Raw genomic sequence first — 15,669 nt, 5'->3', positions numbered from 1 at the left:
CGAAAACCCTTAACTCGGAGAGTCCCGCCGGCGAAGCGGCGGCGGCGGTAGCCCCCCGGGCCCGAGCCGGATGCCTCCCGCCCCATCGCAGAGCCCCCTCGAGCGGCTCCTCGACCCGAAAGGTCGGAAGAGGCGCTTTCAACTCCTCCCGCTTTGCCCTGAGCGGAAGATGGAGGTTCTGCTCCGCTCCGTTCCGGGCTTAGAAGCCCCCGCTCGGGAGCTGCCGGCAAACAGCCCCGGCCCCCAAGGAAAGCGTTATGAAAGCGACAGCGGCAGCCGAAAGTGGCTCCCCGGAGGAGGAGGAGGAAGAGAAGCCGGAGAAGAAGAGGGTGGCGCTTTGCTGTCTCGCCCCCTTTCCCGCCTCCTCTAACTGAGGCGGGGAAAGGCCGGGAGCGCTGCCGAGGCGGAGGCTGGGCCAAGATGGCCGCCCTGGCGTTAGGCCGGAGCCTCGGCCTAGAGTGAGGAGCGGCCGCCACCGCGGCTCCCGTCGCCTTCCTTGGAGTTGCTGCCAGTAAGTGAGGCAGCGGGGCTTCTGAAGGCCTCTCTCTCTCGTTCTCTTGCCTTGCGCGGATAGGAGAAAAGGAGGACGGAGATGGGCTGGGTGGTTGGTTGCCAAGCCGGCGAGTTGAGGGGAGCCCTGAATGGAATAATGGAGTCCGTGAGGAGAATCAGAGAACGGGGAAAGAGGAAGGCGGGCTGGGTGGAGGAAGGCGCTTTGTGAAGGCGGCTCCTTCTTCGGCTTCTCTTAAAGGGGCCCCGAGAAGGAGGTTTAAGGACGGGCCGAGGGGAGTTCCCGGGCTCCGGCGGCCGCCTAAGCCCCGTTCGCGTTTTCTGGGGCTTCCCCCGGTTCGTTCCGAAGTTCGTCGTAGCCTGCGAGTCTTGGCGGTCGTTGGGCCGGGTGGGGTCGCAGGGTAGGGCTCTCTCGCCCGTGGCGGTCGGCCTTAGAAAGACACCGGAGGAATCTTCCTTTGCGTTATTAGTTATTAGGCTTAGTTAGTTCCTAGAGGTCGAAGAAAACGTTGGGATTGCGTTGCTGCAGTACAGGCGGCCCTCCGCTTAACGACGGCTCGTTTAGTGACCGTTCAAAGTTGCAAGGGCGATGAAAAGAGCAACTTGCGATCGGGTATTTTAGACACTTAATGACCCTTGCAGCCTTTTGAAGACTTGCCACCCCATCAAAACTGGGACGCTTGACAGCTGACTCGCATTTACGACGGTTGTGGTGCGTCCCTGCAGCGCGGCGATCTCCTTTTGCGACCTTCCGACAAGCGAATTAATTCAACGGGAAAGCCAGATTCATTGAACCAACCTCTGGCTAACTTTTAACGATTGTAATTGGTTCACTTAGCAACGGGCAGGAAAGGTCGTAAAAGGGGGGCAAAACTAACTTGACGCGTCCTGCTTAGCAACATGAATTTTGGGGGCTCAGGTGTGGTCATAAGTCGAGGACTTACCTGCATTGGCTGCCAGGGTCCGGAATTTTGTGGCTGCAATAGTTACAAGTCCAAGGACTGGTCATAAGTCATTTTTTTTCAGTACCATGGTAACTATTGCAATGCTATTGTGGAGCCTTTTAATGAATTGAACGGGTTGTGGTTTATTTATTTATTTATTTATTTATTTATTATTTATTTATTTATTTATTTATTTATCTATTTATTTATTTATTTATCTATTTATTTATCTATTTATTTATCTATTTATTTATCTATCTATTTATTTATTTATCTATCTATTTATCTATTTATCTATCTATTTATCAATTAATTAATTAATTAATTAATTAATTAGATTTATAGGCCGCCCAATCCCAGAGGACTCCGAGCAGCTTACATTTAAATCTTTAACACTGTGAGAGATGCTGAGAGATGAGATCCTTTTTTTGTTACTCCAACCCCAATTTTTGCTGAGTTGCCATCAAGAGGTCAGCATTTCGGCAAACCAATGCCTTTTTTTTTAATAATACTTTTTATGATTGCTCATCTTACCGAACATGACTCTGGGCAGTGTACAAAACAACTTTATTCAATTCGGAAATAGAAACAAAATGCACGAATGGCAGTAATCTTTTAAGGGACATTAGATATTTAACCATGTAGTGTTTTGAAGGGATGTTGGAGGACCTATTTTGAGCTAATGGGATAATTATGTCAAGGGAAAATGTGCTGTTTTTCTTTAAAATCTCTTTGTCTACCAAACACATCACATTTGCTGTAAGATTATTCACATAGCGGGACTGTCACAAGATCAGCAGTGTTTATTGAATTTGCACACTGCATCATTCTTTTTTGCTCTTAAATACAGTACTATATACACTCCATAGGCACGTACAAAAATTGAAAATGAAGGCGAAGAACAGTTGGTTTCTGCTAGCCATAAAACAATGAAGGTGGAACCTTTACAAAACTTAAAAATTCTTATTTTCTCCTTAACATTTTGTATTGATATGTGTGTATGTATAAAGTTTTAAAAACAACAAATGCAAATTAATGATAAGGGGGAAAAAAAACCAAAGAAAGCTAAAACTGCAAGAAAGAAAGAAAAGCTAAAGGAAAAATAGAAAAGAAAAAAAGATACAAAGAGGTTATTTCCAATCTTCTTTATAGCATTTATAAGTACAATTATAAATTTATCTCTTTCTTTAAAGTTATCTCACAACTCTACCCTATCTAATAAAATCATACATTTATTTTTTCTCTTTTACACAAAAAGTCCATCAGGGTTTCCAATTGGCAATAAATGCAAGTATTATTTTTTCACTGATCAAAGAGATGAATTTGGCCATCTCATTTAGGGATGACATGATGTCATACCATGGTAATACTGGATCGGAAATGTCATTAAACAGCGCCTGAACTTTTTAGAGGCAATGCAAATATGTTTCATTATTGAACTGGTGCCTGTTAGCTAAGGTGATTAGCTCAAAAGCTCTTGATGACAAATGTGGGAAGTTTTCCATGTTACAACCCTGTTACAGTGGGTTAATCTGTACTTTTGTTTAACCCATGCAGAATCAATGAAAGGCAGAAAGCCCCGTTATGATGGATCCCTGGTTCAGCTGACCAGAAGATTCATGGAACTTGTTAAAGCTGCTCCAGAAGGAGTCCTGGATTTGAATGAAGTATCTCGTTTGCTAGGAGTACGGAAGCGAAGAGTATATGATATTACGAATGTCTTGGATGGAATACATCTTGTTCAGAAAAGATCCAAGAATCATATCCAATGGGTGTAAGTTGGCTCATTTTTTTTCTAACTTTTGTACTTGAGATCCTGGATATTTAAATATGATGTGGCACATTATTTCAAACTATTAATTATTAAGAGTGTGATACAACTTGGAAGGCTTCTTGGACACAAATTCATTATTTTAAATTAATAGCCTTCTTCACTACCTCTACTATGGATAAAAGGATACGGGATTGACCAGAGGATTTCTCCAATTATATATGCAGATATATGAGTTTGGTCTATGTTCTAAGCATCATAATTCTATAATGTGAGTATCAAAACTATTGAGACAGAGAAACTTCCTTGCTTCAGCTCTTACCGCAATACAATCTCAAGTGGAAAGAATCTCCAATAACGATGCAGAGCTTTTTTATATATAAATATTATTAATGTAAGACTTGTAAAGATCTTGGGATTGTGTAAAAATGTACACAGCAGTATTTATACAATTTATACAACCTGATCTAATAAGAAAGTCAGTGAGTTTACACTGTGAAGTCTGCACGGGAATAGACTATTAGTATGTATGTATATAGTCCCACGAAATGTGTAGCGGCTAGTGATACCTGATTTTAGAAGTGTAGACAACCTGTGCCTTGTTGTGTCATCATTTAAGAGATATTTCAGTACCGAAACAGCAAAATGACCAAGGGAAGGCAAACAGCAGCAGGAGCAGGAATGACTACTGGTTCCTTGTCCAAAGTTGGCGTAAAGCACTGGAAACTTCCCTTCCCTCTTTTCTTTTCCTTGCTCACTTCTTTTCTTCCCTGCCATTGTTTTCTTTCCTGTCTTCCTTTCTTTCCTTCTTCACTCTCTCCTTAGAATTCCTGCTGGCTTCCCCATTTACTTTGAGAATTTTGCAGTAAGAAAGTGGGGAAGCCAGAAGGAAATTGCAAGGCCAAGGCCAACAGACAGATACGTGGTTGCTACCATGTTGGGGGGGGGGACAAGCGAGGTGAAATGAGGGTCAGGAATGATAGGGGGCATGAGAGGCACAGTGCAAGTCAGGGAGGTGCGCAAAGGGAAAACGTAAGTGAAGAAAATTTCTGGGGGTCGCAGGTATGTGCAAGAATTTCTGCATGGGTTGGGAAAGGCGATTGGGAGGGCAGTTGAGGCCAGGAAGGGTATGTGAGGTTCATTCCTCATTGTTCCTGCCTTCCTTTCCTACGTCTTTTCGCAGAAGACAGGTATGTAGGTTCTGCTGCCTGGGGGGAGGGAGCAAGGGATTGGATGAGCATCACCAAATGTTGAAAATAAGGATTATGTGACTCCGGCAGCACTGAAGCAGCCGCAGCTTTCCCAAATTTCATTTCCTCAGGGGTAAAGAGCGCCAGCCTTCTATAAGAGTTCCTATTTGAGGTATCTTTGTTGGCAAAGTTTTGATATACCATTTTGCCCAGTTCAAGGTTACAGACACAAGAATTTTAGTAGTATGTAGATATTTTTATGCTCTCATTAAATATGATTTTGGTATTGATAAAATGATGTGATGCTACCTATACCTTTAAGCTTAAACCTTAAACCTTCGATGTTGTTGTTTTTGTTTTGAAAAATTATCTTAGGGGTTCAGATATTAAGCATATTACCAAACAAACACCGGAGCAACAGGAGTTAAGAGATGAACTCTGTGATTTGACAACAATGGAAGAAGCATTGGATGAATTAATCAAAGATTGCTCTCATCAGTTGTTTGACTTAACAGACGATAAAGAAAATGCACAATATCCTTTTTCCTTAACATTGACAAATATTCAGAGTTCCTGGAATTGAACAATATTAGGTGTTTGTGTAATTATAATATTTTAATAAACACACTGTATATACTGAAAGTAAACCATACTTTCCACTGCTGCTGTTAAAATTTCTTAACCGTTGCATACATTAGCTTATGTGACCTATCAAGATATCCATAACATTCAGACATTTCAAGAACAGATTGTTATTGCAATTAAAGCTCCAGAAGGGACCAAGATGGAGGTGCCCCCTCCTAAAGAAGTAGGTACTTGATTTGAAATTACTGGGATTTGACTGGATGGATAGCTGTATAAAAGATCTACCTACAAAGGCCAACAGCGAAGCTTTCATTTTCATTTTAAATTTCACAGAAGGAGATTTGCCTCATATGCTTGTAAATCAACCTACCTGTTGAATTTAACTATAGCTTAGGCTGCCAGTTTCTTCTACCTGGAAATGAAATTAAACACATTTTTGGTTTCTCATTCTAAAAGTACCACATTCCGAAGTTTCAAAGATATCTGAGTTGATTTCATTAGGATCAAACCGTAATGATTTGAAATGAAAATGATTTTGTCTCACTGATCTTAAGTAAAAACCCTTAATGCAGGGGTGGGTTTCTCGCCCCGTTCCAACCGGTTCGGTTGGAACGGGGCCGGCGGCGTCCTCGTGCACGCGCACAGTGCACGCATGCGTACTAGCGCCTGTGCGATGCTCCAGCTGCTCCTGGAGGATCGCGCAGGTGCTGTATGCGTTCTGCGCATGCGTGGAAGTGCAGAACTCGTCAAAACCGGGTAAGAAACGCGGGCGGGCGGGTGGATCCTTAGGCGTTTGGCGGAAGTAAGTAACTTCCAGGTTCGCCGACCAACCGGTTCGCGGGGACCGCCACGAACCGCCTGAAACCCATCCCTGCCTTAATGAGAAGCTTATGTAAAGACGGAGAGATAGATACATACCCATTGCTAGTTTCCAGAGTTCAAAGCTATACATAAATCAGCAGTGTAAGGTGTTTGGGACCTGGAAATTCTTGCTACATTCTGGGGAATTAGAACTCTTTCCTGTGAATACGTTGGCATACTTTGAGTTTGGAAACACAATGAAATTTACACACTCTTCATCTATTAAAATATTTGTCATCCTGTAATTTGTTCTTTAATCTTTAAAACATTGGTGTTTTTTCAGGACTGCATAGAAGTACACGTTAGAAGCACAAAAGGCCCCATTGACGTTTACTTATGTGAGGTATCCTTAGATAATCCAGACGTTAACGCTTCTGAAAACACAGATCAACTTTTATGCGAAAGCAAATAGGCTGACTTGCTGGAGGTAAAGTACTGAACTGAAAAGAGATGAGTAGAGGTGTGTGAAAAGAACTAGGCTCAAGGTAAGGAGTCTAATGGCAGGAAATAAGAATAGGTACAATTCAAACCCCCCCTTTTTAGTTAAATGATCAAGATGGGATTCCCATTTTGACGGAGGTCCTACAAACAAGTAGAATATTTATATGAGCTACTCGTAACTAGAGCATTTTGCTTTTTTCTTGCGTTGGAATTGCATGTTGCAATCTGATAGCATTGTGTCAGGCTAAAAAAAAAAAATCCAAATTGGAAACAAAGGTTGAGTGAACTTTCTAGCACTAGCTATTTATAACCTTACTACAAAAAAAAAGATAACACTATATAATTTACATCAGTGGTTCTCAAACTGTGGTCCACAAACCCCTGCCCCCCCCATGTCCTCACAGAGGGGGTCTGTGAAGGCTTGAAGAAATGTTATGTTTTAAATCTTGAGTTAAGTCTTTATTTAAAGGACGGGTGGGTTCCGGCAGGCACTACTGCTGGTCTGCTTGTGGGTGCGCTATGCGTGCACGCTTCATGGGTGCTGTGGGCGCATGCACAATACAGTAAAAATTGTTCTGCACATGCGCAGAAACAAGAAGGCGGCACCTATGGCTCCGCCTGGAGAACCAATTTGGGGTCATGGCAGGGCAGCGACCCAGGCCGCCAAGCCACTACCGGTTCGGCTGAACCAATCCGAAGTACTAGGAACCCACCACTATTAAAGGGGGGGGTCCACTTATTGACAACCTAATGCTATCATGTAAATCAATGGTTATCAACCTTTTCTTCACCATGGACTCCCCCTTTAATAGTGGTGGGTTCCTGTTGTTACGGGAGGGTGGAAAGTTTGTGTTCTTGAATAGGTAGTTCTCTACTTACAACAGTGGTAGATGCAGGCCAGTTCTGAGTATCTGAAATGCTGTCACGAGTCCGCAGGGAAGACAGTCAATCAGAGCTAGGTTGCAAATGTCTTTTGGAGGGTCTGTCATAACTGGAATAGTCACTAAAAGACTGGTCATAACTTGAGATATTAACTCTACAAATGAACTTGCTTTCTCTCATTCCCACATAAGAGAAGAGTCTCTTTATTATTGAATATTGAATTTGCGATCGTCACATTAAAGGTTTTAGACATAGAACTAGAAATGTGTTTGCTTGAAAGCATACGATACAGTTATTTTGTATGGTCTTTGTCCGTGCACGTTATTTTAGTTGTACCTAAAGTAAAGTTCCTTTATAACCCGTTTCTAAATATATGTATACTATTTAAGAGGCAAACACTGTGTGCAGTAGTACATTTAAAAAAGTGAGAGCAGGTTCTTTACATTTAAAAAAGTGAGAGCTGGTTATCAGGAGGAATATCAAAGGACGTTGAATGCAATGGGAATAAGATCCTTAAATGAAAAGAGAGAATAAAATGAATGGAGAGTGGATGGATGGATGAATATCATGTACAAAACCAAGCAATCAAAAGTTGTCTGGTCATATACATCAGTGGTCTCCAACCTTGGCAACTTTAAGACCTGTGGATTTCAACTCCCAGAGTTCCTCAGCCAGCTTTGCTGGCTGAGGAACTCTGGGAGTTGAAGTCCACAGGTCTTAAAGTTGCCAAGGTTGGAGACCACTGATATAGAGTGAGTGAATGTGGATTGGGTCACCCACGTAGATTTGTTCAGATGAAATAGGCAGTCAAAGAAATTGAATTGATTATTTATTTGTTTGTTTGTTTGTTTGTTTGTCTTGTATGCCGCCCACTCCCGGAGGACTCCGGGCGGCTCACAAAAGACAAGGGAAAAGGGGGGAACGAGACAAAGACAACATATTAAAAACAAAACCAACATTCACAATTTCCGTGGAGGTAAATGCTTCTCAGCTCCCCCCGAGCCTGCTGGAACAGCCAGGACTTGGTGGCTTTGCGGAAGGCCGGGAGGGTAGTAAGGGTCCGGATCTCAACAGGGAGCTCGTTCCAGAGGGCCGGAGCTGCAACAGAGAAGGCTCTCCCCCGGGGGGTCGCCAGCCGACATTGGCTGGCAGATGGAATCCGGGGGAGACCCAACCTGTGCGATCTAATTGGTCTGAGAGAGGTAATCGGCAGGAGGCGGTCTCTCTCTTCTGTGATGATAATCACAGAAGAAGCAGAAACAGAATATTTTCATTTTTTGTTGTTTATTTTTGTTAATCTCCTGCCTTTTTCTTACAACCTCTCACCATTTTTTGTACTTCCATAACTTTGCTTACCTAAGCAGAAGTGTCCTGATCTGTATACATGTATTGAGATTATTGCATTGCTGTGGTGAAATACTTCTCTAGTATATGGTCCTATTCTAAAACAGCATGTGTCTTAATTTTAACTTTTGCAGTGAATCGTATGAAGAGTGGGAGAAAAAGTGAAGGATTTGATTTCTAAACTTCAGTTTCAAGGATTTCCCAAGGTTTAAATCACTATGGACCAATGCATTTTAAAGAATGAAATTGTGGACACCTCATCTGAGAGAACTCGCTCCCTGTTTCGGGCATTCCCAATGGCATAAAAGAGAAGAATTAAAGGGACATATTTCCTTTAACCCTCTATATCAGATCCAAGGTTTATTTACGCTGGAAAAATGACAGTTAACCCAAGACAAATGCAGAGACATAGACTAAGGAGTACCGCTTAAGCAAGTCAGGCTTAAGTTTTGCAAAAGTGGCTTAGGCTTGTCTTCTGATACAAGGTTCATAAGTCCATATAGTACCTGCTGTAATTTATTTCATATAACTGGCTTCTTTGTGCAGCTCAACGAATAGTAGCATTTGGGTTCCTTTTACTGCTCTTTCAAAAGATAGCTCTTTGAAACTGAAGAAATGTATTTACGCTTGCTTGCACAACAGTTGCTCCAAGGTTGTTTTGAACATGGAATAAAATATAAAAATCCAAAAGGGGAGATGTTTTATACAAGGAAACTAGAGTAGAAGGAAATAAAGTTTCAAAAACTGAAGAAATTGAGATTGTGTGGACCCAGCTTTGTATGCATCATGTTTTAAATGGTCATTAAATAAAACTTGGGCTGCAGAACTGCACTCCTGAATCTGTACAGCAAATAATAATAAATGTGTAAATATGAAAAGAATGGATTCCTTTTGTCTTCTGTAACTGAACGGAAATTTAAAGTAAAAACTTTTGTATTTACCGTACATCTATGCCGCAATCTTGCTATTTATTAGCATTAAAGCTGAACTGAATTGCCAACTCTTGTGAATATCCATGCAGCTGCTGAAATCTTGGCGGTCTGGAGTGACAGAATTATAGAATAAAGGAAGGCTATTCAATCCAACCCCTGCTTAGAGCAGCAATCCAAAGACACTCTGGCTCTCGACAAGGAGAATGCATTACCTGTGGCAGGGGTGGGTTTCAACCGGTTCGCGGCGGTCCCTGCGAACTGGTTGGTCGGCGAACCCGGAAGTAAGTTAACTTCCGGGAACGGCGAAGGGCCCTTCCCCCCCGCCCGCGCTCCTTACCCGGTTTTGACGAGTTCTGCGCTTCCACGCATGCGCAGGACACATACAGCGCCTGCGCGATCCTCCAGGAGCAGCTGGAGCATCGCACAGACGCTAGTACGCACGTGTGCACCGCGTGCGTGCACATGCACGCCGCATGCATGCATGAGGACGCCGCCGGCCCCGTTCCAACCGAACCGGTTGGAACGGGGCGAGAAACCCACCCCTGACCTGTGGGGAAATGATTCCACTGAACTGTTCTTGCAGGTCAGACATTCGTTCCATTTATTTTTCTAATTAGTCATAATTTGCCATTATTCTAGATTCGGCACTCTGGAATTAGTGGGACCATGTTTTGTTTTTCCATCTGACATCTTTTCAAGGATTTGAAGAGTATTGCCCTAATTCTACACATTTTCAAAATTCATTCTGCAGTAATGTATTTAATATAGTTTATTAAAAATGACACTAAACTATTGAATACAGTTTGTTAAAAATGACACAAAAGAAAACCTGTACCACAAAAATCAATTGTCTGGGTCTTATAGCAGTATAAATAAACTATAATCATGGATCCATCTTCCTCTTCCATGTCCACTTCCTGCAACTGCTTCTCTTTCCTTGGATTTGATTTTTGGGTCAACATCCACCAGCAGAGTATCAAAGGGGAAACTGTTAGAATAAAATGTTTGATGAAATTCCCTCGAATGCCCAAAATCTCCAATTGGGCAGGTTATCTTTTCTGCAGATTTATTTTTACAGCTTTTAAGATGGGTATTGAAAAAAAACAGCTGGGTGCCTCTGGGCCATTCGCTCACTTTCAGCTCATCCTACTTCACAGATTTGTGGGGAAGTAGGGAGGAAGAAGTATTAGATAAGTTACTTATGAAAAGAGCCGAGGTGGCGCAGTGTTTAGGGTGCAGTACTGCAGGCCACTTCAGCTGACTGTTATCTGCAGTTCAGCGGTTCAAATCTCACCGGCTCAAGGTTGACTCAGCCTTCCATCCTTCCAAGGTGGGTAAAATGAGGACCCAGACTTGGGGGCAATATGCTGACTCTGTAAACCGCTTAGAGAGGGCTGAAAGCCCTATGAAGCAGTATATAAGTCTAACTGCTATTGCTATTGCTAAAAAAATAAAGGAAGAATAAAAATAAACTTAAAATCGATGCTGGCATCCATTCCTGTCCAATGTACCCGTTCAGTTTATCAATTCAATGGTCTCATGTTTATGACTTTCATAAAAAGATTCACAAGTTTCATGGTGGCAAGGTAAACAGGCTCAACTTGAAGTGGCTACAATGAGAAGCCGAAAGTACGTAAGGAAATAATCATAAAAAATTGAGTTTGGCACAGCAGCTTTTCATAATGGAAGCAATTAGGCTGCTTCCATTATGAAGAGGCTCCTGGCATGTTGACCGAATGCTCAGTGAATGCCCAAAAGCATCGTTAGAATATGTAACACTACATTTTCTTAGAATATTTGGAAACCTTGCCATTCCCATTGAGGATAGCAGTAAAAGAATGGTTCTGGTTCTATTCTGAAATAATTGGTTAACAGGATGAAATCTGACTTCCATCCTGGCAGTTTGTCATAAATTGTTGCTGGTTGTACCTATTTCATAATTGTTAGGAATGGCATTTTAATTTTCATTTCCCACTAGAGGGCAGTGATTACATTCCCTAACAACATATCGGTTCCTTATAGGGGGAATCATAGACCTGTTCACTTACAATCTCAACATGTCAATTGACATCTGTGTCTCAGTCAGCTCAGTAGATCCTATTGTCCAGTAGATCCCAACCAACTTGCTGCAGTAATTTAAGCATTTCCTCACTGAATTACTTAGAAATCTATTCGATTTAAGGGTGTGATAATGATGTTGAATGTTGATTTTATTTATATGCCGCCCTTTTCCCCCGAAGGGGACTCAGGGCGGCTCACAACTCAAACCAGGGAAGGGGGGGATACAGACAAAATTAAAAACGACACAAAACAATACATGGTTTAAAACACACAGCAGTCATACCATTCGAGACGGGGGCAATGGTTCTTTAGCCCCAGGCCTGTTGGAACAGCCAGGTTTTAAGGGCTTTGCGGAAGGCCTGGAGGGTGGTGAGGGTTCGAATCTCCACGGGGAGTTCGTTCCAGAGGGTCGGAGCAGCCACAGAGAAGGCCCTCCTCCGGGTAGTCGCCAGTCGACACTGGCCGGCGGATGGAATTCGGAGGAGGCCTAATCTGTGGGATCTAATCGGTCGAGTGGAGGTAATTGGCAGCAGGCGGTCTCTCAACTTTGTCTTTGTCCAACTGTCTGGAATAATTCACACATGATGTCAAGCCAAAATTGCTGTTCAAGTTCAATTCCAATTTCACATTCTGACTTCTGCATTCTGAAAGGCAGCCCGGAGTCCTTCAGGATTGGGCGGCCTATAAATCGTATAAATAAAAAGGCGCTGTTGCATCCTGCTTAATTGTTCTTGTTCCGCAATGCTATAAGATAGTGAACTACTCAGTCCCTTACCAGGTTAATACACCAACTGAATCAAGATCCTAGCTTTTGTCTTCTTCAATGCTTCGAGGGTTGGCGTTCTCAGATCCAGTTACAGGAGATGCAGCAAGCCATTATTCAAGATAGAAGATTTTTTAAGTTTTTGGCCTTGTACATTTCTGGTTAGTTTTTATGCTGATCTATGACTCTAATAAAGATTGGATTTGATCTGGTTAGTTTTAACTGAAATGAGTTGGTATCTGAGGATGGCAGTTTGGGAACAGGGTGGCATTCGATGGATGAAAAGAAATTAGATGTGTTAAATCTGGGGAAAATGTAACATATCTGTTATTTTTATTTTTGACCAGAAGTCAGCCAGACAGTTGCTGTCTCTGTCTCTTTCTCTCTGTCTCCCACACAATTATTGATACAGATGTTTTGCTGCTGTATTTCAGCAACACAGTCTCAACAAAGTCACAAAAAAAGAGATGGGAAAAGAGGTAAACACAATTTGCCGGTTGCCCACCCTTGTTAACAACAATTTGCTCAGGCAAAGAGAATGATTGGCTTGTGAATGATTTAGTCTATCTGACTATGTTTATTGGTCTTCACAAATCAGGATTCTTGGTAGTTCTGGCTTCACATTTATACAAATGTGGTTTTTGTTTTGACTCCACATCAGCGCAGGATAACGATGACGCATTTGTAGCTAGACTGTTTACAAACATTTGCAGAATGCTGTTTTGGGCTGAAAACTCATCATTTTCCCAATTGTCTGATGCAGTTTTTTTAAGTTCTGGAGGGTGGGGAAACCCCTCCTGATTATCCATTGCTTGTTTTACATCGGGACTTCAGCAAACCTACAAAATTAGAGGGGAATGCCCCTCCAATCAGTGGTATTTTTATCTGGATATCCATCCAGATATGGAACTGGGTGTGTCTAGTTTAATAGAAAGAAGGACTAAGGGAGACGTGATAGCAGTGTTCCAATATCTCAGGGGTTGCCACAAAGAAGAGGCAGTCAAACTATTCTCCAAGGCACCTGAAGGTAAAACAAGAAGCAATGGGTGGGAACTAATCAAGGAGAGAAGCAACTTAGAACTGAGGAGAAGTTTCCTGACAGTTAGAACAATTAATCAGTGGAACAGAAGTTGCCTCCAGAAGTTGTGAATGTTACAACAGTGGAAGTTTTTAAGAAGATGTTGGGCATCCATTTGTCTGAAGTAGTGTAGGGTTTCCTGCCTAAACAGGTTGGACTAGAAGACTTCCAAGGTCTCTTCCAACTCTGTTAAATTAATATATATATTTTTAAAAAAATATCTGGGGTAACGGGAAAATTTCCTGAGGGCAAATGTTAAGCAATTAAACATTTAGCAATAATAAGCAATTTAATGTAATTAAAAATTAAAATTAAAACGTAGAAGACTGAAGAAATTTAGGAGAGGACTGCCCCAGAGGTGGGTTCCTACCAGTTTGCACCTATTCGGTAGAACCGGTTCGTCAAATCTACCGGACCGGTTAGAAGAGGTTCCACCAGTGGACCCGGAAAGCAGGCCACCCTACAGAAGAGCTTCCAAATTTTTTTGAAACCCACCACTGACACACACACACGCACACACACACACACACACAGAGACTCATACAGAGAGAGAAAGAGAAAGAAAGGAAGAAATAAAAAAGAAAGAAAGAAAAAAGTGAGAGAGAGAGATGAAAGAAAAAAAAGGAAAAAGGGACAGAGAGACAAAAGGAAGGAAGAGAGAGAGAGAAGAGAGAGAGAGAGAGAGAGAGAGAGAGAGAGAGAGAGGAGAGAGAGAGAGAGGAGAGAGAGAGAGGAGAGAGAGGAGAGAACACATGGCCGGCAAGCCACTCCCACCAGGTCACATGGCCAGCAAGCCACTCCCACAAATGAGGCCACCCCCACAGAGTAGGTTCGAAAAGTTTTTGAAACCTACCACTGGACTGCCCCCACTACTTTTCCCGGGCAAGAGGCCCACTATATAGATTTTGCCCTTTGCAGAGTTTTATTTCATTAGAATAACATTTCGCTGGTTTCCTTTCTTCATTCAATTTGAGCATCCAGAATAGGAAAAAGGATTATTTATAGGCATTGAAAATGAATGAGCAATACTGAATATTCTCCAAATGCATATTTTAATGAATGATGCACAATTTACCTTCTCATTTATTACCAGCCATGACATATTTATGAGAACTGAGTATGATTTAGAAAGCCCACAAACAGCTTCAGGATTGACGGTTCACCATCAATAAGTAAGGTAGATATTCATTTAAAATAAAGAGCAGGTAAAAAATAAATATCTGTTCACCGTTAAGATACTAATAATGGTACATCCAGAAATCTCTATTTTATTACTGGAAGAAGAAGAAAAATTACAGGCATTTGAAAGCATCAATTTAGCCTTGGGAATTAACAAAATGTGAATCAGAAATTCACCCTAAATAAACTTTCCCCACTATTGTAATATATTGAGCACTTTTCATCCTCAACTTTTCCCTTCACATTGTGGGGGAAAATAGTGATGCATCTTGCTGGATTGTTGGAAGCCACATTGAGCAGTGTTCTTATAATTTCACTTTTTCCAACAATAATAAAAACAGCAACTGACTATTGGGATCCCTGAAGGCAGAGATACTGTGCCACAAAATAGCCTATGAGAATTCCAGATAGTCAGAGGCATTTTTCTCAAAAATAATATAAAATCTAATAGAGACAGAAAAAGCACATGGGGGAACATAGAAAGTTGTGAGAAATAAGAATTGGGTTTATTAAGGAAGGAAAAGGAGGGGGGGAATCACAAAACAGAGATTTCAGGACACATATATGTAATTATCTTATTGAAGCAGATTGCTGCTGTCTTCTTGTATGTATTTCAACTTTTTAGTATTTCTTAGTGGTCTCCCATCCAAGAATTAATCACATCTGACCAGTTTTAGCTTTCCAAGATCAAGGTTGGTTAGATGCTTCCATCTGACCTCTCTGCACTTACCTGGGAGCCAACACAGGGCACATGGGGGACTCCTGGAAGGGGCGGGGCAGGAAGGGGTGGGGCCAGCCAGCCAGGGGTGGGTTTCAACCGGTTCGCGGCGGTCCCCGCGAACCGGTTGGTCGGTGAACCCAGAAGTAAGTAACTTCCGGGAATGGTGAAGGGCCCACCCGCCCGCCCGCGCTCCTTACCGGTCTTTGAAGGCTTCTGCGCTTTCATGCAGGCGCATGGCACATACAGCGCCTGCGCGAGTCTCCACGAGCAGCTGGATGGCACATACAGCGCCTGCGCGAGTCTCTGTGAGCAGCTGGAGCATCGCGCAGGCGCTAAGACGCATGCGCGAACTGCGTGCGTGCACAAGGACGCCGCCGGCCCCGTTGCAACCGAACCGGTTGGAACGG

The 15,669-nt window shown here is 42.5% G+C and overlaps 1 protein-coding gene across 3 annotated transcripts; it reads left to right on the top strand.

Annotated features, from left to right (window-relative positions):
- The first annotated feature begins 358 nt into the window (after positions 1–358).
- E2F6 (E2F transcription factor 6) lies at positions 359–9,528 on the top strand. Of its 3 annotated transcripts, none has more exons than XR_015695198.1 (6): positions 359–511; positions 3,012–3,228; positions 4,791–4,951; positions 5,111–5,223; positions 6,145–6,346; positions 8,663–9,528. XR_015695198.1 is itself a non-coding variant. In XM_087702733.1 (6 exons), the coding sequence occupies exons 2-5, from the start codon at positions 3,017–3,019 to the stop codon at positions 6,271–6,273; spliced, it is 615 nt and encodes a 204-aa protein (XP_087558859.1). In that variant the 5' UTR covers positions 359–511; positions 3,012–3,016; the 3' UTR covers positions 6,274–6,288; positions 8,663–9,528. The 3 variants fall into 3 exon arrangements, 2 of the variants coding, with proteins under 2 accessions (XP_087558859.1, XP_087558860.1); XM_087702733.1 differs by having other exon boundaries at positions 6,145–6,288; XM_087702734.1 differs by lacking the exon at positions 359–511 and adding an exon at positions 1,905–1,924 and having other exon boundaries at positions 6,145–6,288.
- Positions 9,529–15,669: the final 6,141 nt, after the last annotated feature.

Source organism: Thamnophis sirtalis, unplaced genomic scaffold (genome assembly GCF_051295495.1).
Source record: "Thamnophis sirtalis isolate CommonGarterSnake01/CBP01778 unplaced genomic scaffold, rThaSir2_p1.2 scaffold_16, whole genome shotgun sequence".
NCBI classification, from domain to species: Eukaryota; Metazoa; Chordata; class Lepidosauria; order Squamata; family Natricidae; genus Thamnophis; species Thamnophis sirtalis.
Note: the sequence above shows the minus strand (reverse complement) of the source record. Positions and strands in the feature narration are given on the sequence as shown.

Excerpts from the sequence above, each read along its gene's own strand:
- E2F6 (XM_087702733.1), top strand. The coding sequence starts at position 3,017 with ATGAAAGGCAGAAAGCCCCGTTATGATGGATCCCTGGTTCAGCTGACC. Across the intron at positions 4,952-5,110 it reads CGATAAAGAAAATGCACAAT|TAGCTTATGTGACCTATCAA; the intron begins ATCCTTTTTCCT and ends CGTTGCATACAT. Across the intron at positions 5,224-6,144 it reads AGGTGCCCCCTCCTAAAGAA|GACTGCATAGAAGTACACGT; the intron begins GTAGGTACTTGA and ends GTGTTTTTTCAG.